Raw genomic sequence first — 25,803 nt, forward strand, 5'->3', positions numbered from 1 at the left:
CTTATAGGAGCAGATTAATAATGTAAAATGAGCCTTAGAGTTAATTCCTGAATATTTTAATATGTTGAGGCCGCTTTATTTAAGCAACTCTACAACAACAAAAAGTAATGCACATCTGTACTGGATAATCTTTGAGGTCTCATCCAGGCAATTCTGTGACCTTCCAGAGTCGTAAAAGTCAATCAAGTGATATGAGATGTGTAGCTGAAGATAAGCCATAACTTGAGCTTTTTCTCCTACACCTGCATCACATAATCATTAAAATTCTGACCTGAGATATGGTGCAGGGCTCTGTCTTTGCATATAGTTTGAACTTGCAAGGTTCTGCTTCCACCTCTTCCTTGCTATTCACAGAGCACTGGAGCACCTTGAACTGCTGTTCTCATGCTGGTCCACATCTTCCAGACAATCCCTTAACAGGGTTTAGGTGTTCTTGAAATGTCTTTTCATGGACTAGAAATGCTAGAAATGCAAATATGATTCCAGCCTTGATTCTCCAAAATTAGAAGGGAATCACCATCAGTTCTGCTGTGTATTTAAAATACTGTTGGAGGCAGCTGCAAAGGTGGCCAAAGATGAATGCAAACTGCAGAAGTCTCTTTGTGAGACTGTTTTCAATGATTGCGATTAGAATTAGGATTTGTAAAGACACACCAGTGAAAAAGGGAAGTACAGATTGCAGTTCCATGGCAGCAGACTGATATCACAGAACTCTTTAAATAATGCATCTAGAAGCTGAGTCACCTGTAGTAGGAACATTTTAGGCTGCTGCATAATTCATGAGGTTTTGTTCCTATAAAGAATACATTAAGGTTTTCAATTCTAAGCTTCTAACAAGTCCATGGTCACCTGAGAGCGACAAACAGTGACAAATGACATGTTGTACAGTTTAAAGACCTCACTGTTTCACTTGCATTTTTCATTTCCATTTCCCCTGTGGTCCTCACACGCCCATCCACCCTCATGACAATGACCTGGCTCTAAGCCCTGTTCAAGGGCAGCCTTTCTCCTCCCTGAGGATGGCACGGGGTAAACCTTGGCAAGGACTTCCCAGGGAAGACTGGACAGACTCATATGCCCATTCAAAGCAGAGCACCACAGCTCAAGGATCTCACAAGGTGCCAAGCCCAAGGGCTAGGCAAGCTGCTCGGGTGATGACCTTCGGCCACGTGGAGCACTGAGATGCCTCCAGGGTGGCTCTGGCTGAGACAGGACATGCAGAGGACACATGTCAGACTCAGTCTTCTACAGCTAGGCAACAATCTCCTCATGAAGTGTCAGCCAGCTTCCTGCAGGCTCTTCTGGCAGTTTCTTACCAACAGAAAACGAGATTTGTATTCTCCAAGAGCAGGAATTGCTGACTGAAATGTTTATGGCATGAGCTAGATGGATCAGATGAGTGATCACAGTGGTCTTCTTGCTGGTATAGAAAAATTATTAAAAAAAAAAACAAGTTGTTTTGACTGGGTTGGCCAATTATCTATGAACGCCTGGTTCTTCACACAGACAGATCTAGAGAACTTAAAATCTGCCATGGCATCTCCTGCCAGCTCTTAAGCTGCATCTCCATTAGCTATCAAATAGCAATTAAGACATTGCTTAGAATCAACCTTCTGTATCTAATCTGCTGGAAAATATGGACTTTGAAATCATGCCAGAGTGGTAGGAAGTGTTTCTGTACTTTCCAGTAGTGCCTAGTTTCATCACCAAAAGCAGTTAGCACAGGCTGTGATGAGGTTTAAATAGTATAGCTCTTCTATTGCCTTCAATGAAAGTGTTTTTTCCTCCTACCTATGTGGATTAAAATATACTTCAAGAAACTTAAAATATCTATATTAAATTATATTTTCCTACAGTGGCTTAAGATAAATTGGGAGCGAAGAAAAATGTTGTTTTGCTGATGACTTTACACATTTACTGGAGCGAGATTCTGGAGCACACCAGAAGGTTTCCTTACCACAGCAGGTTAAAGAAGGAGATTTTTAAAAGTTTTTATTCAGAATGCACTGGATCTCCTGATCTCTTAGAACAACTCTTATGACTTCTGATAAAACTTGAGACAAGGGAAGAGGTCAACATCACTTTCTAGCTAAGAGGTTGCCTGAAGTTTGGCCTCTTACCCAAAAAATGCTCATGGATTCTCTTATTTTGGAGTGGCAGAACAGAAAAGATATTTGTGAAGATTCAAAGATGGAGCTAAAAATTGGGATAAAAGAAACATTTTAACAACCAGAGGTTTTGTCTAAAGGCTTGACACAAATTTCTTATCAGTAATGAGAATCAACACAGCTCTGTCTCCATCCACATTAGCACATTTCTCTCAATAAATAAACCTCGGTAGCTGAAAAGCAAATTATATCTTCACTCTTCAAGCATAAGATGTTATGACAGGAAGCATTAAAAAAAGGACCAGTAAATTAGATGTCAATTCTAAAGACAACTAGTACATGCAATGTACTACATTGTGTGGAGGATAAATTCAAACAGAACAATGTGGAAATACAAGGAAAACAGAAGTGGATAAACCAAGTCATAAACAAAAGTCATAAACCAATGGCTGAAGACAAAAATCAGACTAACTAGATTAAAAATTTCACTGAATTTAAAACTATGTTCCTAGAAATACTTTTGAACAACAGTGAAATGGAAAGAACCAGAAGACAATCAACAGGACCAGAAGGATGTGGGCTTTTTTAGAGTGGTGCATTTGAGTCTGGCTTCTAATCTTCAATTTTGTGGGGTCTATTCTCTGTCAAATATTTCTCATTTCATCCTCAACTATGATTAAAAAGAATCTCTCTAAAGTTCTTTCCTGAGATCAAAGCCCTAAGGATTAGTCAGTGTGTCACCACTGTGAGTCTATTCTTTTTCCTTCATCTTTTGACAGGTTCAGGGGCCTAACATCCTGCCCAATAGTTATGTTTTCCATAAACCAATAAAGCTGTATTATTCATGGTGAAAGAGGACTTGGTTAAGGCATTAAATCTCATTTTCTTAATGGCAGAGAGCAGTTTACCTAACAGGCCCCCAGGGCTTTTTATATTCTTCTGGCAGGAAGGAAATAGTTGTCAAATTATTTCAGTGTCTGTGATTGAAGGACCATCCCCTAAAGAAGTGGAAAATAAACCCAAATTACCAAAAGAGAGAAAAATAAATTAATTTCAATATTGTGAGTTTACCAGGAAGTTTTGTGGTTTTCATTTTGTTTTGGGGTTTGGGTTTTGGTTTTCTTGGTTTCCAGAGAGCTGTCTCTGAAGATAAATAAATTAGTTATAAGCAACAACTAACTTTCAAATCAGTGGCACCTGACAGACACCACAATCAAGAAAAGAAATCAAGGGTGCCAAAATTAGAGTGGGAAGTTCATTATGGACAGTTTTAATCTCATCCAGGAAAATCTGGATGTTTTCAAGAAGAAATTTCCAAAATCCAAAATGTAGCACCCAGAGATTTACTAAATGCTTCTGCTGTTGGGGTTCCTCAAACCTCAAGGACAATTGTGCTGGGCAAAGATCCCCCACATCGCCCTTCTGGTTCTGTGTAGTCCAAAGGTGCAGCAGCTCCCTCCTGACTGTACAGTAGCTTTAATGTGCTTCTTGCACCAGGTTTGCAAGGAAAAGTTTCATTCTGACCTAACTGGGTCGTTTCATGGCGCTTCAAGTCCTTGCCTTACCACGTGAGCCAAAAAACAGATGAGCATCTTTCCCTCTTTGCTTGGCTGCCCTCAGAGGGAGGCACAGCCCTTGTGCCACTTTTTGCTTTAAGGCTGGACATTTTTTTTACTAGAAGATTGCAACCCAACTTCCAAATTCAATGGAAACTACAGACAATGTTGAGCAACGTGTCTTAGCGAACACTTGCAAAATCCTTCTTATATAAAACAGGAGCCTACATAAATTTCCACCTAAGATTCATAAAGGAACGAGCTGAACAGATTCCCAGCTTCCTACTCCAAACTAAATTAGAAATACATTCTAATGTGTTAATGTTAAATGTGACATTAATTTTAAAAAAGACTCTGAATGTAGAGATAATTCTGAACCAACTGTATCAACATCCAAGAGGTCAAGCATAGAATGGGGCAAATAGAGGTTGCAGAAACACAAAGTCACTGTTTATGTTGTTCAGCTACTGGAAAATTAAATCAGAAGAGTATAAATAATGGAAGCCAACATATTTTTTATGAGAAATTATTAAGTGAACCACAATTTCTTTTTTAAAGGCAATTGAGTAGATATGTTTGAATAGTTAGAATTGACAAGTATCACTTCATATGATTGTGATTACTAAATAAACATGATACGATATCAAAAATAGTTAGCAGAAGGGTTGCAGTAAAAGTCACCTCAAAAAGTAGCAGGCACTGTGTTATTTCCATTTAAAAGTGTCTTTTCAGAGGGCTGGATCAGGACAGCTCAGTGATTGGTACAGGTCTCAGCATAAACCAATGTTTTCAGCAGTGTCCAAAAAGTAAACACAAAATTATTGCTGATAAAATGAGATTAAAAAGGTTAGCAATATTGTTAAATGTTGATAAGCTAATCATTCAAATTCCATAAGATGTTCCCATTCAGTCAAAATATGTTTTTCCACACACGTTTGAAAGCATAGAATCTGTGAGGGTGTTCTGCAGACCATAATGCAAAAAATGGGAAGGAGGAAGTAAAGGGAATGGGTTGTGCTCTGGAAAGGAGGGACTCAGGAAAGGTCACTGACCCTGAAAGTCAGGCTGGTTGAACAATTCCACATGAACACCCATGACAAAAATAACAAAAGTAATATTTGTATAACCATGAGAGAAGTCAATAGAGAAGAATGATAATTTTCCCACAGGTTCAGACAAAATAAAATCCAGTGAGAAGACAGCAGCTGAAGTTCTGATGTTGACAATTTCTTAGAGGGTTTGTAAAATCATTCAAGTTGTCAGAAAATTGGAAAGACTGAGAAGTAAAAAAGCTGCCTCAGCAAGAGACTCAGGCAGCTCACTTGTCCTGTGCAGTGAAGAAAGAAAACTGACAAATATAAATATCTTCATAGAGAGAAAATGCTAAATATCAGCGTTTTAATCAGGCAAAATGAGTACGCTTAGGATCCAGGCCTGCTCAAAGGGGGAAAGCTGTTAGCACATCCAGAGGCATAGATCTCCTGGTATCCAGGGAAATAGCATATTCTTAATTTCTTGAGGTTTTCCCATCAAACAGGTCGTTACATTCAACTTGCTGAAAGCCTGTCTCAGCTAGATTCATATTAGTTGCAAAATCTCTTCATGCTGCTCTTCCCTGGGGACAGTTATGGATCCAGAAAAGAAAGCTTCCCATGAATTACTAGATTTATGTCTTGGGAGATGTGGATTCAGTCCTTGCCTCTGCCAAACATGATTTGTGCGTCACTGAGCTAGTTACTCAAAGTAAGCTTCATTTTACCTAATTTTAGGTATCCACATGCTAGATGTCTATTTCACGTGTGTATATCTGAAGCATTGTTATCCTTAGCATCTTTATCAGCCAGTGGAGGGAGAGCTGCTCCAGGAAAAAAAAAAAAAAATAAAAATCACCATACAATGAGGAATTTCATGCTTTGAAGAAATCTCTATGCTGATGGAATGGAGGCAGGAAGGTGGCTGGCTTAGACCTGGACAATAACACCCCTGACATATAAATAAGAGAAGGTTTGCTTTAGCATCTTCTCAAGAGAATATCAATATTTCTAAGTTGCTGTGGAAATAATACCTTAAACACTTAATATTATTAGGAAATATATGAATAGCTATAATAAATGGAATTAAGAAATTACAGTGTTCAAATTTTTGCCAGGCTCCAGGGCAAAAGAAAACTGAATCTTGGGATGTCATTGGAAAATACTTAAACTGTGAGCCAGGTCTCTAAATGCCATGGAGAAATACCAAGGGTATTGAATCCATGTACACTTTTCTTAATGGAAAAAATAGTTTAGAATATCTCTTTCCCAAACAAAGGTCTTTTCAATTTTGAAGGGTTATGTTTGGTCAGTCTGGCTTTCAGGATGGCCAAAGTTGTGCCAGCACAGCTGATGGGGTCATGAACTGTTACGTGGCAGCAAAGGTCTTTTAACCCAGATACACTACTGGGGGGGAAAAAAAAAAGTTTTGGAGCTACAGTATAACTCAGGATAGTAAAGGAGGTAAATGAAATTTCAGCAAAGCTCAAATGGCACAGAGGAGAGGAGTGCTGATTCAAGACAGCTGATCTTATGACATGGAACAAAGGCTTTGACATTTCTCTTGGTCAAAAGGTAGTCTCCCTCATCTACACAAACTCTGGAGGCAACAGCTGAAATGACCATCCTGAATACCAACACGAGAAAAATGCTGCAGTGAGTTTCCTATCTGCTTGTTCATAAAAATAAATCCATCTTTAATTTTCTTTGGATTTGATCCCAGCAGTCAGATGGGAAGGAAGTGTTGCACTTCCCTTATAGTAAAACTTAATCACTTACAGCAAGCAATCCATTCTGCAGCCTTTCCCTCTGCCAGCAGATTTTACTCCTCAAGCACTAGTGAGCAGAAACAGCGTCCCCACCATGGGGATCAAATGTGGCTCTGTCCAGCCAAGCCTCCTGTGACCACAGCCTGCAGCAAACACCACCCCAGCTCTCTGGCACAGTCCCTCCTGTCCCTCCCTGCAGGGCTCCTCAGCAACTCCAGAGTCACAATTTAATTAATATTAAAAATAACCACAACAACAACCCCCCAGACTGCATTAAGAGACAAAGACTTGAGTAACCTGCTAGCAGGGTTGGAAGCAAAATTCTGTCTATGTTCAAGGAATTTGCATAGTGGCTGTTTCCTTTTCTGTATTTTTTTTTTTTTTCCAGTAGTTATTTAATGTAGTCATTATACTTGGTTATGGCAGTTTGAATTGGGATGCTGCCAAAAAGACATTATTTAACAGGGTCTGAGGGGATGGATATTTGAAAAGAGTATTTTATTTTAATGGCTCTCCCCTGCTTTGCTTTGAAAAGAGCTTATAGGGATTTTCTCAAAATGTTCTCAAGGATCTGGGGTTGATTTGGGTGGGAGGGAAGCACCAAACCTTAAATACCTTTACCCAACGTGAGATTTTACAAAGTAAATAGCAGAGATATATTTTAATAAAAAAAAAAAAAAAAAAAAAAAAGGAGAGGTTAATTCACTCAGAAAAGACACGAGTACATTATGTTTATTCCCTGTACTACACTTACAATTTTTCAGACAGCTTACCAAATCTTCCCAATCAATATCCCAGCAGATGTTTCAATGTATATTAAACAAATATAAGAGATTAGGGGAACAGGATATAAAGATATGCACACATTGGACATGGACAAATTTAGAAAGATGAAAGATGAAAACCCACAAGAGGGAGAGCCCAAGATGTGGAGAGAGAAGCCTAAGGTATAACAACAATGCAGCAATAATCCTAATAGCAGGTTTGCCGCTGCGACAAGCTCTTTGGGGAGGGCAGAGCTGCTGGGAAGGCTCTGGGCTGCTCTGAGTCCACCAAGCAGAGCCTGGGCACAAACCCAGCTCATCACAGGTGTTCCCTGCAAGGATGGATTCTGTGCACTCGAGTGCAAGGATGAACCCAGAGAGGAAAAGTCACCCTTGCCACAGGACTGTGATATATCAGAGAAGGATTTTCTGAGAGAAGTACTTTAGCTCCCAAGAGACCATTTAGATAAACCATTCTTTTAGTCACAGGGGGAAAGGAAGGGACTTTAAGTTTCTTTCTACACAACTAATTACTAAAAGCAAGTGTCAAAAGGTGACAGGAAATGTGAATTTCAAAATTCCTAGAGCAGAACAAATTATTAAAGAGTAAAGTACTGTAAATAATGTAGCCCTTACTATTTTTATTTGGTTGGGAAATTGTCCTTGTTTAAGTAGTCAACTCGAATTAGAATTAACTTGCATATTAAAATAATCTGAAATTAATATGAATGAATATTCCAAAGTTCAAAATACGACATTTTTCCTCCTAGACCATTTTACTTCTTTACTCCTAGAAATTAAAAACACCTCCTCTTTCTAGACCATCTAACTAGTTAATTTAAGTAGTATCCAGTCTCCAGTAATTTCTCCATTTCCACAGTGGAGCTTTTGTGGCTGGAAGGCTTGGGTGTCAGGCAATCAGTCCTCAGAGTGACAGCTTCAAGGCTGAAGAGCCTACTTTGTGTGGCCTGCAGCAGTGGAACTTCTCCTTTTCTGCCCATTCACACAACTTCTTTTTCTTTTTGCAAAATGTGTTGCTCCTTACCACTGGGTCAGCTGAAGTCTCCATTTCTTTCATATCACTGTGACCATGTAATTCTTTTAAATTACTTTGCTGAGCTCCTAGGAGGAGTTAAAAAAAAAAAAAAAAAAAAAAAAAAAAAAAAAAAAAAAAAAATTAAGCTGTGGGCAAGGACAGACAATCCAGTCTCTTCCTGAGCCAACCCAAGGGTCATACATCTCTCACTTCCTTTTATCCCATATGTTCATCATAAGAAAGGCCTGTCACATTGGAATAATGTTCTTGCCACTATCTTCTTTATGTGGAAGAACTCCAACACGATATAGATTTTTGCAGTAGGTAAAGCTGAAGGCAAAAGACACACCAACAACATATTTTCTGTGACCTGCCCAGAAAAAAATGGGTATTTTTCAAATCCATAGTGCTATACATTTGTCTCTGAAGAATGCAGCCTTGTCTGCAACCTTGGCAGCTTGACAACATAAAATCACTTTAAATAAATATGTAATACTTTGTAGGATAAATATAACGAATTAGTCATTGCTCCTTACCACAATGTAGCAGCATTCCAGAAAGCCAGGCTCTATTAGCATTTTGAAGTGGTATTGAGACAAGGATGGGTGTCCTGGGGATTACTGCAGTGGGAAGCAAAGATGAGACAGTGGTAGATGATGAAGTGCAATCAGGATGCTGCCACAGCCTCTACATACATCCCTACATATTCCTGCAGTTTTGTCTGTAACTTGATAAAGAATTACCTCATAAATCTGCTAAACATTTGGCTCTTCTCTTTTGCTTGTAAAGATGCACATTCTTAAATAGACTTGTGGGTTCAGTGAATCTGTAGGTGAACAGCTCCTTTTGATACTTATTTTACTATTAAACCAAAATAAGATTGTTATACAAAGAAGTAAAACGAAAAAAATTAATGTGTATTAAATGTTGCTTTCATGCTGCAATTATCAGTACCAAATCCTGCACCCCAAGGATCATGTCATGAACTGGTATCAGTTGATACAGTCTCATTATTCAGTGAAAAGTCTTTCATTATTATTTGCTCTTCTGATCTTGTCAGTTCACTCCTTTTATTACAGCTTCTGCCCCTGGATGCAAGTGAGTGTGAGTAGGGGATATCCACTGCTCTTCACTGGCAGATAAACTCACACAGAGCATCCATAAATGGGCACAAACACAAACATGTCATCTGCCAGAAAAACGTGCAGATTTGCAGAGCAGAAACTAACATGCTTAAAATCAGGAATTACTGCAGAGAATATCCAGTAATTCCTGCAACTTTAAACCATCATTTGCTTCTTTATGAGCCAATTGATGAAAGAAGGTATGCATATGGTCTGCAGGGAAGTACTGCAAATAGAGCAGCTATTAACTTCCAGAGTTACAGGAGGAAAAGAGGTTTTATTTCCACCACATTTCTCATTCTTGTTTTCTTTACCTCGTTGGCTATAACCCTGGCCTAGCCCACGAGCATGTATGTTTCTGTTTAGGACTCTGCTTACATCCCTTGGTTTGAAGGCTGCCTTGCTCAGCTGAGACCATGACACACCTGCATGGGAAGAAGAGTACACCTAAAACTGAAATAATCCATATTAGTACCCTCTGCAACAGTGAAAAGTTTCCACACCTGGTGGGAGAGACCATTGCATAATCTGCCAATCTTCCATTCCACAAAGAATGGCCATTTTTATTAATTTCTCACCAGAAGGTGAGATATCTACTGATGGATGCTATAAAACAAGTTGATCCTCACTCATCATTGAAGTGCTGCCATTGAACTATCACTGAAAATGCACAGGGCATCTGGAGGCCCCTTTCTTCACAACAGATAACACACTCACGCCCTCCATGATTGCTGTAATTATCAATAATAACTAGATGTTGCATCACTGACATGCATTCACATGCACCAAGTCAAATCTGGGCTCTGTTTGAAATCTTGAAGGAATACCAGGGAAAAACATAAAGGAACTTGTGCTCTATTCCATGCATACTTGTTCTTGATTTTATGAGGACCTAGAGATGTATTAATTATTTATTAAATTGTCTCTCCATAACAAGAGCATTTACTTATATGCAAATATCATCATTTGCTAATAATAGAAATTTAAACTATCATTTCATAACCACCCCAGTTATCACAGCAGTCCAGATGATGAGAGATGTGGTAGCCATACATTACAGAACTCACAGCGGGACTGAATGGTTCAGGTTTGAAGGGACATCTGGGCATCATCTGCTTCAAACTCCCTGCTCAAACACCTATAGCAGGTCATCAAGGACTGTGTCCAGATAGTTTTTTAATATCTCCAGGAGGGAAAACTCCACAATATCTCTGGGCAGCCTTTTTCAGTGCTCAACTGTCACCCTCAACAAAATGTTTTCTATGTTCAGATAGCATTGCTTGACTTTCATGTGCTGTGCCATTGGTATTGTGCCCATTGCTTCCTGTCCTGTCAATGGGCACCTCTGAAGAGAGCCTGGCTCTGTCCTCTTTGCACCCTCCTTTTGGATATTTATCCACATTTGCTGAGATCCCACTCAAGCTGTCTTTTCTCCAGGCTAAACAGTCTCTGAGTCTTTCATCTGAGTCTTTCCTGAGAACAGAGATGCTCCAATCCCTTAATTGTCCTCCTGGCCTTTCCTAGACTCCCTCCAGTATGTCCATAGACTCTCCAGTAAGTCCTTATCCACCTGTGCTGAGGAGCCTGAACTGGATGCAGTACTCTGGGTGTGGCCACAGCAGCGCTGGAGGGAAGAATCACCTCCCTCATCTTGGCAACGCTGCCTAATGCAGCCCAGGGTCATCTTTGGCCTTCTTTGCAGTGAGGAAACAAACTGGTGGCTTGTGTTCAACCGGGTTGCCACCAGGACGTCCCAATCCTTTTCAGGAAAGGATTAATCATTTAATCCTTAATTAATAACTTAATCCCAGCATATGCTGGGTGACCCCAAGCATGCATTGGTGCAAGGGGCTGCTCCTGCCCAGGTGCAGGATTTTGCACCTCTCCTCGTTGAAATTCCTGCAGCTCCTGTCGGCCGTTTCTCCAGCCTGTGTCCCCGTGGAGGGCAGCACCACCCGCTGCTCCACCAACCACTCCTCCCAGCTTGTCATCTTCACCTGCTCAGCTTTGTCCTTCATAAGATGATTTCAATGAAGTTATAAAATATCACCGTGAAACGCACAGACTTTGCTTTGAAAGTGTATCCCCACTTGTGTAGTCAGCACTTGTTTGTTGACTACAATCCACAGAACAATAAACCCCCTGCATTTTATTAGCAGATACCTTAAAGCATAAGCAGTGAAAAGATTGTGACTGCTGGTCTAGGAGAAAAGCACCAAGTAAACAGTGTTCCTCTGGTCCACAAAGCTGGGGTATTTCTCCTGTCAGAGTGTTGCACTCCTCCTGGACAAGTAGAGTCGTAGGGAAAACAGGGAACAAAATTCTGCCTGTATTCCTCATCCAAAAACATTGTAGTGAACTTCTGTCAAGGCACTCAGGATGGAATACCTGTATCACTCTGGTGGTATTTGTAACAGAAGAACTCTCTCCCTCTCTTTCTGTCATTTGGGCAATACTTATTCAGAAGAATTTCCAAAGGAAGACTGCTGGCCACTAACACCTTGCTGGTCAGTACTTCCATTACATTATTGTCGCTGTAGCATTGAAATTTTATCCACAGAAATGTTCCTTACAGGAACATCACAATTTACTTTGCCATGTTTGAAAAGTCTGACATTTCCACAGACCAGCACTTCCCATTTGCAAATCTGAGGCTGCTTTCCAAAGGTCTCTACACATCAGAGCTCCCACAGGACAGCAAAGACGACAGCAAGCAGCCAAGCCTTGACTAATAGGCTGACACTGCTTTATGGCAGGACACCCTCCAGCTGCTGGAAAGCAATGAAGGGAGACTGAAACATTACCAGAGAGAGAAAGAACTTTTAGCCACCCCAATTCTGCTGTAGGACTAGAGTAGGAACTTTTATGGATCCACTAACACGTAAGAAAAGCAGATCTTTTCATCCAGCTTTTGTTACTTTTAAAAATACCCTTATCTATTAATTATTTCATCCTGAATCAGCCTGCCAAAATTCTTTCCACCCCACTCATATCACAGATTTCATATGTAGGGACTAGATGGCTCCAAACACTTTTGAAAGCATCAACTTATATTTTTATGGATCTATAAATATATGAGGGACGTTTTCACTGTGATAGATACAAATTATTAAAAAGGCCCCAAGGCTCCAGACAGAGATTATATATTTTATTATACAATTTGGTTCCTTTGTGAAGAACAGATATTCAATCCCTTCCTCAGAACTGATAAGGAAGCACTGAGGGTCATGCTAAGTCCAGGATAGGAGCAAGGTGCCCTCAGCCTAGGCGCTGTGACTGCTGGAGTCACCAGGCAGAACAAATTTCATCTGACTCAGACGTGGGCACATGACTGCAGTTCTGTTGTGTTAGTCAGACACTAGAGAGCTGTATTCTCGTGTGCTGGCTCTCTGTCAGGGGATGAGGGGGGCAGAAGATGCACAGAGCTGACTCAACAAAGATTTCTGAACAAGGATCCACCAGCCACTCAGCCCACTGCAGTCTGTAGCTCTGGCATTTTGGAGTGGACTTCAGGAGCCTTCAGCCCAGCTGCAAGCTATTGGCATATCAATAACGTCACTGATTTAATTCACTACTGAGTTTTGAGAGACAGGGTGTTAGCACCTGCAGAGCAGAAAGCAGTGCCAAAAGGAGGGAGGAGGGGTCACCAGCCTTAGGGAAGAGTAGGAGGATGAAGCTTCTATAAGCTACCAGGAATAGAGGGATCTGCCAAAAGTGGATACAAGTAAAATAAACAATTATATTTGCTACTCATGATCATAGCATTGATATTATTGTTCCCATCCTCTTTTAATACCTCTCTGACAATCTGATGCTGAAAGTATGATTGTTTTGACTGCAACTGGAGGGTTCAAAATTGCAGCCTGCAGTGACCAGCAATTGTTTTAATGCATTGATCCACACTACCATATTGTCTCTTCCAGCTTAAAATCCTCTTCCCAGAATTTTAAGCCTTTGTCCTCTTGTTGCCACCCCTGCACCACAATAACATCTGGCTGGAGCCCTGAACTTCCAAAGATGGATGCACAGTGTGTGGCCAATATGCCAAACTATTTCAGTGTCCTGCCTGCCTGTGGACTATCACATTTTGCCACGTTGAAACAGACTTTGCTCATGTCAGACACTGATTTCAAGAGAAAGACGTGAACTAATAATGGTGGAGAAGGTTGGGTCTGGTCTTTCTTTCTTAGTCCCTCTTCTCCACAGCACTGCTGTGGTGTTTATTACTTTGGTGTCCATCTGCTGACCTGTATAGTTAAATTTGAATTGGGGCGAGTTTTACAGCTCAACAAATATAGAATATCTTTTAAAGCCACACTTGAGCAGACACAAAATCTGGGAAACGTCATCCAAGTCTTATCATAAGTGAAATAAATGAAATCGTAATTCAGCCAGATTCAGCATTACTCAAATGCGGTGTAAAGTAGTGCTTCCACTGCCTGAATCTGCTGGCTTTTATTAGTTTCTCTCCTGAAAACTATAAATCTTTGATCAGATATTCTCTCCTGAACTGCAAAATAGAATTAATAAAGTTCATTTTGGCTAGGCAAGAGCAACAGTTACTGAGATCAGAGAGATTTAGAGCAACAGAGTTCTACAAATCAGCTGTCCAGGCGTGGCAACTGGTCATACAAGGACTGATAAGCTTTTCCATACAAATGGTTATTTGGAAGATTATGTCTGTACTCAGTGGACCTGGATCCTTCAAAAGCATGAAATGACTTAGAAAATTGAGAGGACATATTTTTTTGCGGGTACTTAGGTAGTCACTTGTCTACCTCATTACACAGCTAAATGCCTCTAGAAATGTAATCTTCAGTCACAGTCTCAAAGGAGACAGATTTTTAGAGGTGCACAGATGGCCAGGAGGTTTACAAAGTGCCTGGTTGTTTAGTTCACTATAAAATCAATGAGAGTTAAGGGTCTCATATAAAACCACGTTGATCCGCCTAATTAAAAACCACAGCCCAGTGTCTTGTTAAAATCAGTAAGGTGGGAGCCTTGCAAGCTCTCAAAGCTGCACTTTGGCCTTCTGTGAGGTAGTCCCCAGGCAGGAATGCTTGATCAATGGGAACGAGGAGGGGAGAGGTGTCAAGCCTGAGCCAGCCTCCAGGCACAGCTGGACTGTCAGGAGAAAGAGCAGGCAACAGCAGGGAACAGACACTCCTTAAAAAGTGACACTAAAATAGGCCAGTCCAGACCCTCACAAAGACACTTCAATCGTATCTGCACAGTTTAAAGCAAACTGTGGGTTTGCTTAGACCACTTGAAAAGGTGTTTTTCTTTAAATAGCAGCTTAGGATGAGAGCTGCCACTTCCAATTTATTCACCCTCCTTTAATACAGGCTGGTGCTTTGCAGCTGGATAATTAACCTTGATATTCATTCGGACTTCAAAACACCCAATTCCCATTGCTGTCAATTAGCTGACGAGGTCAAGTGTGCGTTGATATAAGAATTTTGTGTGACCCTGGCAATATGGCATTTGGGAAATTTCAGTCCCTCACCGCTAAAAATGGGAAGTGACATTCACAGAATCACAGAATGGTTGAGGTTGGAAGGAACAATCCTTCTAGTGAAGTGGATCCACTAGACCCACTAGGAGATCTAGTCCTATCTCCCTGCTCAAATAGGGAGCACTTTACTCAGAATTGTGTCCAGGGAGATTTTTAGTATCTCCTCAGCCTATATGTGCACCCTGCTGTGTTGCTCACCCACCCTCACAGTACAGAATTCCTTCCTCATGTTCAGGTGAACTTCCCATGTTCCAGTTTCCACCTGTTGCCTCTTGTCCTATTGCTCAGCACCACTGAGAATGTGAATTTGTCACCGGATTGAGTCCGCTAAACAAAAATAGATGCATATTAGGGCTTACCCTACTTTCTGCTCTTATGGCAATACACCTTTCTAAAAGACCCTCAAGATAGTTTTCAAACCTTCTTGTTGCAGCTCTGAGTGCACAGAAGGTGCCTTGATCTCAGAGTACTCAGAAGCTACCATACTTCTTACGACCAAGGAAAGGCTGGAGGCAGGGTTATGAATGACTGGTACACAATGATTTTTGATATGAGAGGCAGTACAATAAACACTGTGGATCAAAATGAGACAAAATGACAGATATTCTATCCCTTGAATTGTGGGAAGGGCCAGTGGCATCTCATTCTTTTCATTGATTTCTTTGCATTTATAATAAAGAGTTACATCCTACTGGTAACAAGATTAAATTAGTGGGCAGGAAGGAATTTGAATCAGACTGTTTTCCTGATATGCCACGGTGGGTTGTGTTCTGCTAATGAGTGCTAACCCTGCAATCAGGTAAACATTCACCTTGAGAAATGAACAACCTTAATCAGGGCTTTTAAATCAGCCAGAACTGTCAACAGCTAAAATGAAATTGGCTCAAACATAACTGCTTTTCTTTTTAAATGTTTTTCTTCCTTCCTTATGAGGATGGGAAATAATAGCATAAGGGAAACATTCCTGTAGCAAAAGAGCAGCTTCATCCCCTTCCATGGTAGAGACCCTGTGACTAAGAAGGGGTGTATTGATTGATGCTCAATACCATGCTTTTGCACAGGCTAACTAGAGCCTTTTGTGAAGGTTCCTAATGTGAACCCAATCTGAGGTCCTAATCTGAACTCCATCCTTATTTCTAAAGGACTTTACCTCATCTCCTAAGTATAAAAAGCAAAATAATGGAGAAAATAAATAAGGGGGGACAGGAAGAAAGAAAAAGTAAATGTTGGACTGTTATGCATTTCTCTGGATTTGAGAATGACATCAACATGTGGCCTTTATCTGAAATATTCTGACAGAAGGAAAAACACTGACTACTCCATTTTCTACACAGGGTCAACATTACGAAGAGGAAAAACGGGCTTTGAGCCATGAAATAATTGCACTCAATAATCACTTAATAGAAGCCAAGGTGACAATAGATAAGTTGTCAGAAGACAATGTAAGTATTTAATTATGCAAATTTGTTAATTTTGAGATTATATTCAGAAACTAATTAGGTCTTGCACTTCCTATGAAATTACAGAATAATATTTTATGTTTGTATAAAATGTAACTTGTTACCTCAACAGTTAAAATTTATGGTTTTTTGTCCCCATCATTTTGTAAATCCAGCTCTCCTTATGCTGTGAGGTTGTGGTGAAAGTTTTCATTGATATTTTTTTCCCTAACATCCAGCCTGAAACTGATGAAAAATTATTCTAAAAACCGGCAATATTCCCGCTTTGATTTTGCCATCAGTACAACAAACTGGTGCAAACACATAGTCAGAGCTGTTGCAGGGACACAGGTGTGGAGTGAGGACTCATTGGGAGGATTTTAGGCACAGTGTAGAGCCCTACATTTCCTGGAATTCTTTGATCTTTCAGTCTTTGCTCACCAAAAAGCCCAGCACAAGCCAGCTGTGCTAGCAGAAGGCAGGACTGACCCAGCCTGGTCACCCAGAGCACTCCGGCAGTGAGCAGGAGCCAAGCTTTCCCCAGCAGTTGTTCACGTGTAAAATTGTACCTGCCTCTGTGTGGGACAAAACAGGGAACATCTCTGGGAATTGTCACCCTCCATCTCATTAAACACTGCTGGAAAATGGCATGAGTAGTGCAGCTGGCAACAAGCTCATTAAATCCTTCCTGAGACTAACCTACAAAGACAGCAAAGAGAGGAATATTGCCGGCATTTAGTTCATTATTGTGCCATTCCTTCCACATTTAATAAAAAATTCATCTGCAGAAGACATGTTTCTGTTAGCACTTATTTTCCAGCATCTTATGTTCAATCTTCCCATATTTCACATGAACTCTTAATCACAGCTGGGAGCATTTGATCTCATTAAAATGCCTGTTGATGTGAACTCTGCCTGTGCAATTAACAGCTTCCCAACTGAAACAAAAAGTTCCCAATCTGACCCCTCACTTTTACAGAAGTTGACTTGGAAGAAGAATTACTTTATAATTCTAACAGCTGTAAGTAATGGAGTGTGGTAAAAGTAATGGGCTATATCCAGGTTTTGGAAGCACAGGTAGAACCTCCAGACTAATTCAGCTGAAATCAGTGGAGTAATTTCTGATTTAAAATAGAGCTGGAAAGAAATTGCAGAACTCTCCCTTTAAGTAGGCATGCATTTATACTTCATGGAGTCAGGTTTGAACCCACATTTGAAGTGTTTTCAGTATTCATAGTTTTACTGTGAGCACTAGAGTTTGGTCCAGAGGCCTCAAACGTCAGTACCACGGTTTCAGACTTGAGGCTGGTTCATAGGCAAAGTTCTGCCCCTGCAGAGCTCGAGAAAATTGCATGAAATGAAGGTTGGATATCAGGGAAAGGTTCTTCACCCAGAGGGTGGTTGTGCACTAGAACAGCTCCCCAGGAAGCGCTCACAGCCCCAAGCCTGACAGAGTTCAAGAAGTGTCTGGACAATGCCCTTGGCACATGGTGTGACTCTTGGGGATGGTCCTGTGCAGGGCCAGGACCTGGACTCAGTGATCTTTGTGGGACCCTTCCAGCTCAGGATAATCTAAGGTTATGTGTAGTATCACTAATAAGAGTAAAGGTTATATTCCAAATTTTAAAATAAAGGACTACAAAACAAACTAATATTATACCTAATAAGTACAGAAGTGATAAACTGAAGAATCCTATATGGGGAGAGTGTTTTTGTCTCAGCAATATTTCTTTCTTCAATTATATTTCCCCTCTGTCTTCTGACAGAAATGTAAAATGACGCTCTCAGTACAAAAACATATTTTAAAGTGTGGGAAACACTTCTGGCATTAATTGCCAGTTATTGTTCTAGTTGCCACAGATATGGCTGGCTTCCATTCAGGCAAATATTAAAGCAGAGAAAGTCACCCCAGTCACATGGCTTGGCCCAGCAGGTTGAGAACAAAGTACACGTGGCACATGTAGCTCACATGTAATTTTTCTGTAGTAATTTTTAAAGCTGCTAAAAATAAAGTGTCAGAAATGCTTTTTGTACTCTCCATGACAACCGCTGCAGAAAGAGGGGCACAGAGCTTTTGAAGAAAGGATTAGGTTCTGGAGAGATACCATTTTTGTGTGCCTGGAAATGCCATATGGGACTCAGGGTACCTGTCTGTGCTATACATTGTGCAGCCATATATATTGGGTTTAATGTGCATCCAGCATATCAAAATCACATGCACGTGCAACAGATTTTACTTCTAAATTGAATACTCGGGTTCTTTCTCAGGAATAAAAATAGTGTGTCCTAATATAAAATTTTAGGCCTACATAAATGAATGTCTCCCCAGTACCTTTGAGGCAGATGGGGCATGTATAAAATCTCACAAAGACAGAGAAAAAAATCACAAAATAAAGGTGTCCAAATGTCCCTGAATATGAAGATATATGAACTAATGTTCACAGGACAACTATCCCCATCCCTCAAAGACTCACAAGAACATACATCTTGTTGCATCTCTTATTACAGAATGCCTTAAAAGGGTATTTTAAAACAGAGGAAATAACTTTTTCATAGAAAATTTCTTTATCAGTTTTTAAGAGAATTAAAGGAGCTATAAAAATCAGTATACAATAAAATTGTAACATTAGTGTCAGAGAAAATCCAAGTTATATCAGTATTCCACACCTTTTGTCTGTAAACACAAACTAATTTTTACAGATTGACACGGCCCAGTGCCCATAGCACTTTTATGCTTTGTATATCTCATCTCTGCCCATATATACAGTCAATTTCTGAAGCCAACCTTGGTTTTAATGCAACTTGATAGGGAAAAGGAAAAACAAAATACAACTCTTACCTTCAGAGAGCCAGAGGTACAGTTACACAGTCATGTGTGCTAAATTAAATATAGGTGAAGGGCAAATCTGTGTGCTGAATTTTCCCATTAAATAGGCTGTTGGAGCCATTCAATACCAAGATAGTATAAGAAGCTTGCTTAAATTCTCTCCTTCCCTGTGTGGAATTCTCACGGTAATTTCTTGCCCAGTGAAAATATTCTGTTCTGCAGCATCAAATATTTGCAGTGAGATTTAATATATTTCTATAGCTGCATTCTACCAGATATTAAAGGAGCCAGGAACCAACAAAAGGAAAAAGAGTCTCCTTTTCTTAAAAAAACAACACAATGTATATTTCTGTAACGAATTTCTCCCACAGTCTCATAAGATTATTTTAGCATTTTCTAAAGCAGTATTTTACTGCTGCTCTGGATAATAGCCAGTAAAAAATTTCTTTTTGCTTGAAAGATCATGGGTTTTCAGCCTCCACAGTACCATGCATGTTAGCAGTATAAAATTCAGTTCTTAATGGTAAGTATCCATCTTCTGAAATGTAGATTACTGTTCTGTTGTAGAAGGTCTCAAAAGTTTATTCTTAGTAATTTTATCAGCCCTCACAGAGCAAAGGGGGAAATATATCTGGGTTGTGCAAGAAACAACAAAGCATCTTAATTTGTTTAGAAATTAAAGTATGCTCCAAACCTCCCCAAAGTGAATTTTGAAAAGATTGATCAGGCATAGGAGAAAGGCTGAAAGCCACAAGAGCTTTGCAAACTTTAAAGAAGAGGTTATTTTTGTTTTTTTCCAGGAGCTCTACAGGAAGGACTGCAATTTAGCTGCTCAGCTTCTCCAGTGCAGCAAGAACTACGACAGAGCACATAAACTTTCAGAGGTAACGTAACCAAACTTGTTCAATGACATAAATATTGTATGGAAAATGGGATATTTTGCGTGCATCAAATCCTGAATTTGTTTGCCCTTAAGGCTTTTATTCCTCCACACACCCTGCTTTAAGCCACCACAGGTCTCATGCACCTGCTGGTGTTCATGCAGTCGAGGGAGGCGCTGCCAAAATCACAGCCCGTGGTGGAACTTGAGGGTGCTCTCTTTCCCCAAACCTCTCCTAGCCAGTAGAATGGGCCTGCACTGATTGCCTGTAAAACAAAAGGTTTAGCAACACTAAGTGCCGTGAACTCCAGAATGCAGAATGCTCTGCAGGAGCAGTGGGGTGAGAGCAGGGAAATGACAAGTTACAGGCGTCAGAGATTCTGATATAATCAATTTTCCTCCCCAAGCTATTTTCCAGTCCAGCTACTTTCCAAACCCGAATTTTAAAATGGACTGCCAGAACAAATATCTTTTTCTAAAGAAACCAGAGCACCGAATGATTGATTTCCAAGGTGTAAACTTTAATTAATAATCCTTGCTTCCAAGGAAACGAGGCTTGAGAAACAGGCTCCTTAAAGGGGAGGTAAATATTATCTTAGTAAACAAGGCAGTTCTTTAGGGATCCAGGCCCTGCACAAAGCAATAGCACCTTCCTCACATATATTGCTTCTGTGAAGGTTACAGAGAATAGCCTTTCCCTCACCAGTGCCATCAGGTCAACATCCCCCCAAGTGGCCTTTCTTGTGCAATTCTGCAATGGAACATTGCAAAATTAAATTTGGAATATACCAACCATCACTAAGTCAGTAAATGGCTTCAGAGCACTGAACAACCCTGGTAAATAAAGATGGAGCAAGATTCTTCAGGCCAACAGGAAATGATTTTATGGAACAGAGACAGAACTTGCAAATTAACCATAATCTTGGTCCTGTTATTTTTTCCTGTTAACTGACCTCCCTTAGCAAATTGTATTGAGGAATTATCATGACATTACTCACACTTGAAAGCACCCTACCTGTTCTAATTAGGACCTTAAAAGCATTTAATTCTTTATTTGCAGAAAACTATCACAGATGTGAGATCTCCCCACAATTTCCCAGACTGTTATATACTCATTTAAATCGGCAATCTCCACTCATAAGTCCAAACATTTTTTAATTTAGCAAGTGTGAATGTGCTGTCACAGCCAATAAATTCTTTACAAACGCAAATATTGCCCAATAAAATATTGTATGTTATCCAGAAACTTAAACTGTAGTACAATATAATAATGTGATAGCAGTATCATTTTAGTCATTCCAGTTTCCAGCGCAATGCCTGCAAAATAATGCTCTTTTAAACACATTTCATAATCTTAATAACATATATAAAATAGATCAAACAGTGGTGCTTCAGCATACTAAAATAAGAGCTGCCCCATATAGCATTTTCACATTAAATTAACTGTATTTCTTTACCTCATTTCTATGGCAATTTACACCAGGCTTATTTTACAACCTGTTTATTCAATCTTTGTTGCATCTGTACTTACTATGACTAATATTGCTGTCTGCCAGCAGACTGGCAATATCATTTATTTCCAATGGAAGACATATGAGATAATTAGCAACATAATGATTAATCCAAAATATCCTGGAAGGTATATTGGTTGAAAAAACACTCGTCCTACTACAAATAACAAGAATGTCGTTTCACTACATGCCATATTTTGAACACAGTGAGGTTTGGGGATTAAACCAGCTTTAAAAACTTCCCAATGAAGCTAAAAGAGGATCTCCATGTCTTACAAAATGTGAGGCCATGACAAGGAGCAGGCACCTTAAATTTCCTTTGCCAAAAATAAAGGGGAAAGGAACAACTACAGGTATTTGTAGCACTCTCTCCTCTAGAGGAACAAATTTAAGGAGGAAGTGGGATTGCTAAGGTCATAAGGTTAACCACTGACTATTTTGTAAAGAGGAACTTGATTTCTACTTATAAAAAGAAAGTGCTGAGTAAACCAGTGTTCAGCCCAGCAATGAAGGGATAAATTCCCAAGTGGCATAAATCAACATGATCATCAAAGGAGCTATCACAATCACAAACTCAAAACTTATTCCAAACATGAATTCTGATTTCCAGCAAGAAATACTGAGAGACAGCTTCTCTCATATTGCTGTCTGATGATTGACAGAGATCTGAAGTGAGCAAGGCAGATAAAATTTGACAGGAAAGCATGCTTGGTGATACCTGAGTAGGCTTCACCAAGGAATGTCATATCTCTCTCTCTCTCTCTCTCTCCTGGTCCACATGACAGAATAGCAGGTAAAACCACCATCCACAGCCCTGATCCTGACTGTCTAAAAAAAAGCCTATGTGATTTCTGATACATAACTTATTAATTCCATCACAAGAATCACAATGTGGACTCAGGTCTTAGTCTTATTTCTGTCAGTGTGTTAGGACAAGTTGAGGCTTAAGTGGATGGTCGATCTGACAAGCAGTGTCCATCTGAAGGGGCAAGGAAATCACCTTGATCTGCTTCTTCCCAGGACAGGAATAATCCTGTCACAGCAGCCAGTACCACTTCTATATGTGTTAGTCAGCTTTTCTGTATCTTCAAACAGCATTGTTTATCAAATGTGATGCTGGAGGGCAGGAGCAAATTTGGCATGGGATTGTAGGCAAGATGAGTTCAAGGAAAGGCAAAAGAAGAATAGAATAAATCTGACTTCTTCCTCCTTTTCCTCACCCCTGCAGAGACCTCTGCACACCCACACTCCAACTGCAAATCACACCCAAGCACACAGTCTAGAAAGTGTTGCTGTAGGCTGTAATTCCCTACCTGCCTTTTTAAGATTGTTGTTTACTACACCTTTTTTTTACATCAGTGAAATAAACCTGAAAGTGCTGGGTTAATGGCTGGATGTGATGAGCGTAGAGGCCCCTTCTGACCCGAGCAATCCTATGGTCGTTCTTATCCAACCTGAATTAATTTGGAAGGAAACATTTCAGTTTCACAGTGTTATCCGTGAGCAAAAGCAGATGAAGATGTACAATGTTAAGTAAACAAACAGAAGTAATTTGATTACATTTGTTTCCAGAAATGCACATAAGACTGTGGCCATCACATTAGCCAAAGAACCAGATATGGTGATCTATGTAATGTCATAAACAGCGTTCATCTGACACCTCTATTGACACTTACCCTTTTCTCCTTTCTCTTTGCCATGTCTTTATGTTACAGTTGCCAACCGACTTTCAGGAAAGAGTCAGCATCCACCTGGAAAAACACGGGTGCAGCCTTTCTGTCCCCTTGTGCCACACTTCTTATGCTGATACCATACCCACCTGCGTCATCGCCAAGGTCCTGGAAAAACCAGACCCGAACAGCTTGTCCTCGCACTTGTCAAGCCCATCCACAAGGGATCTCAACTTTCAGGACTCTGCTGGAAAAGTCGGACAAAGACCCCAGTACAAGTCCGACATCTACTGCAGTGACACGGCCCTTTACTGCCCCGAGGAGAGGAGGAGGGAGAGGCGGCAGAGTGTGGACACGCAAGTGAAGGACGTGGGGTTCCTGCGGTCCCAAAACTCCACGGACAGCACTGTCGAAGAAGACGGTTTCCATTCCAGCTTCTCCCACGAAGCCTTCCCAGAGTACATTACCTCTCTGCCAACCTCCAGCTCCTACTCCAGCTTCAGCGTCACATCTGAGGAGAAGGAGAACGCCCAAGCCAACACTCTGACAGCCTCCCAGCAGGCGATCTACATGAGCAACCGAGACGAACTGTTTGAAAGGAAGTCACCCGCGGGTTATGAGCACCAGGGAAGCCCCAGGTTTGCCAAGCCCAAACCCGCGCAGCACATGGAACTAGCCGACGACAACGAGAACTCGCCCACTTTTACCAGGACTCTGCCTCCATATGCAAACGAACCTTTTCACTTCTCAGCCATAGCACCACAGCAGGCTTTAGCAAACCAGAAAATGAGGAATGAGTGCAGGAGCACCCACCTTTCAGAAGAAGACTTGCCAGGGCGATGGAGGCAGCTGAGTGTGGAGGACATTGGAGCGTACTCCTACAGGAACGCTGGCAGGCTGTCGCCCTGCAGTTTCTCAGAGCAGTACTACAGCAGCCCCATCAAGAAGGGGGACAGTCGAACAAGCCCCATCTATGCCAGTTACAAAGCAGACAGCTGCTCAGAGGGCGACGACATCTGCCAAAGCAGACTTGTGGATTCTTGCTTCCTGAGAACAGACAGTGGCCTGAACATTGACATCAGCACAAGCTGTAAACAGGACAAATTGCCCACTTACAAAACAAAAGAATCGAGAGACCAAAACAACGAAAGGATCACTGTCCAGTTATGCAGTAGCAAAAACATCGAAAATAGCCCAGTATTGAAAAGAGAATACGTGGACGTGAGCCCCAACAGCTCAGCAGAGTCACTCAATCAGAGTTCAGTGGAGGCTTCAGAAATCCACCAGTCTTCCATGGATCAAGGGAGCCATTCGGGTGTTCACAGCAAACAGCCGCAGTTTCAGCGGACTGGGAGCACTGGTCTGAGTCGGAAGGACAGCCTTACAAAAGCACAGTTATACGGAACCCTTCTGAACTAGGCGTCTCCCCAAACGGCAATAAGACAGCTAACAAAAGGAAGAAAACAGCATTTGATAGTTCTAGCGAACAATAAGGTTCCAAGAAACAGGATTATTCTAAAATATATATTCATAATGGTACTATATGTTTAAAACTAAATCTCTTCAAAAATGTTATACAGCACTTTTCACTTGACATCCTTTCCACATGGGAGACTGTCCCCTCCCCTCTTTTATAGACCTGAAATATTTTTATAAACAAAAATGTATTTATTAGATTATCCTAAGCTATTTGAGCAGAATTCTTTTCCCTTCAAGCAGGTTTCTTATTTATTTTTGTGCATGAGGCCATCTGTGCCTAAATTCTTGGAGGAAAAGGGTAAAATCATGATGGCAGCGACAAAAAAAAAATAAACACACCTGATAAAATACCACAAAATGTCATGTGAAATCAAAACAAACAAGAATGGTGAATTTGAAGAAGTATATTTTTCAACAAGAATGGAATTGTATCTTAATTTATTTCATACAAATGTATTTATGAGTGACTAATGTATGCACAAAGTGATACTAATATTTTGTTCTTTTAATCCACTGTGTTTCTGCTTTCCTATTTTTCCTTGTATACTACCTCAAAAGTAATTGAGGGTTTCTTTGTCACATTTTCTGTAGGCTTGCATTTATATTGTCTAAAATGCATGCAGTGTCATAATTAATACTGTATTTTGCATAACTTAATAAAAGACACCAGTGGATATATTTTGGGCTTGTTTTTCCCTTCATTCAGTAGAAGATGTAATTGCTCTGAGGGGCATCAGTCCAGTGAAAGTTAATGACTAAAGCACCTGAACTGAATTGCTTTCTACAGGAGTCTCTCTCTCTCTGTAAGCTCCAGAGAAAACTGGTTCACAGCCCATGGCCTGTGTGGGAGGATGACTTCTCATCAGCCTGTTGAAAGTAAGCAAGGAAAAAGAACATGTTTATCCACAGTCTCGAGTTCTCTAGACAGGGTTCTGCATACTGAATGAAAACAGAAAATTACTCAAAAACCAGTGTTGTAAGCTCCTCCCCTACTACTCACATACTTGACACAATCTTTTCTGCCTTTAGGACTGTTACATTCCACAGCTGCCCTTTCTTCATATGTAGCTTGGTATTTCTAACAGTGATTTTTC

At 40.5% G+C, this 25,803-nt stretch overlaps 1 protein-coding gene across 7 annotated transcripts in view; it reads left to right on the forward strand.

Moving 5' to 3' along the window:
• The window catches only part of BEGAIN (brain enriched guanylate kinase associated), a 160,417-nt gene extending 135,190 nt beyond the window's left edge, over positions 1–25,227 (forward strand). For all 7 annotated transcript variants that reach the window (XM_058421016.1, XM_058421015.1, XM_040067383.2 and 4 more), the window contains 3 exons: positions 16,238–16,345; positions 19,970–20,053; positions 23,276–25,227. In XM_058421016.1, coding sequence (XP_058276999.1) covers positions 16,238–16,345; positions 19,970–20,053; positions 23,276–24,649 — 1,566 coding nt within the window. In that variant the 3' untranslated portion in view covers positions 24,650–25,227. The remainder of the gene's footprint in view (positions 1–16,237; positions 16,346–19,969; positions 20,054–23,275) is intronic.
• The last annotated feature ends 576 nt before the right edge of the window (positions 25,228–25,803 follow it).

The sequence above is a fragment of the Hirundo rustica genome, chromosome 6 (genome assembly GCF_015227805.2).
Source record: "Hirundo rustica isolate bHirRus1 chromosome 6, bHirRus1.pri.v3, whole genome shotgun sequence".
Taxonomy (NCBI): Eukaryota; Metazoa; Chordata; class Aves; order Passeriformes; family Hirundinidae; genus Hirundo; species Hirundo rustica.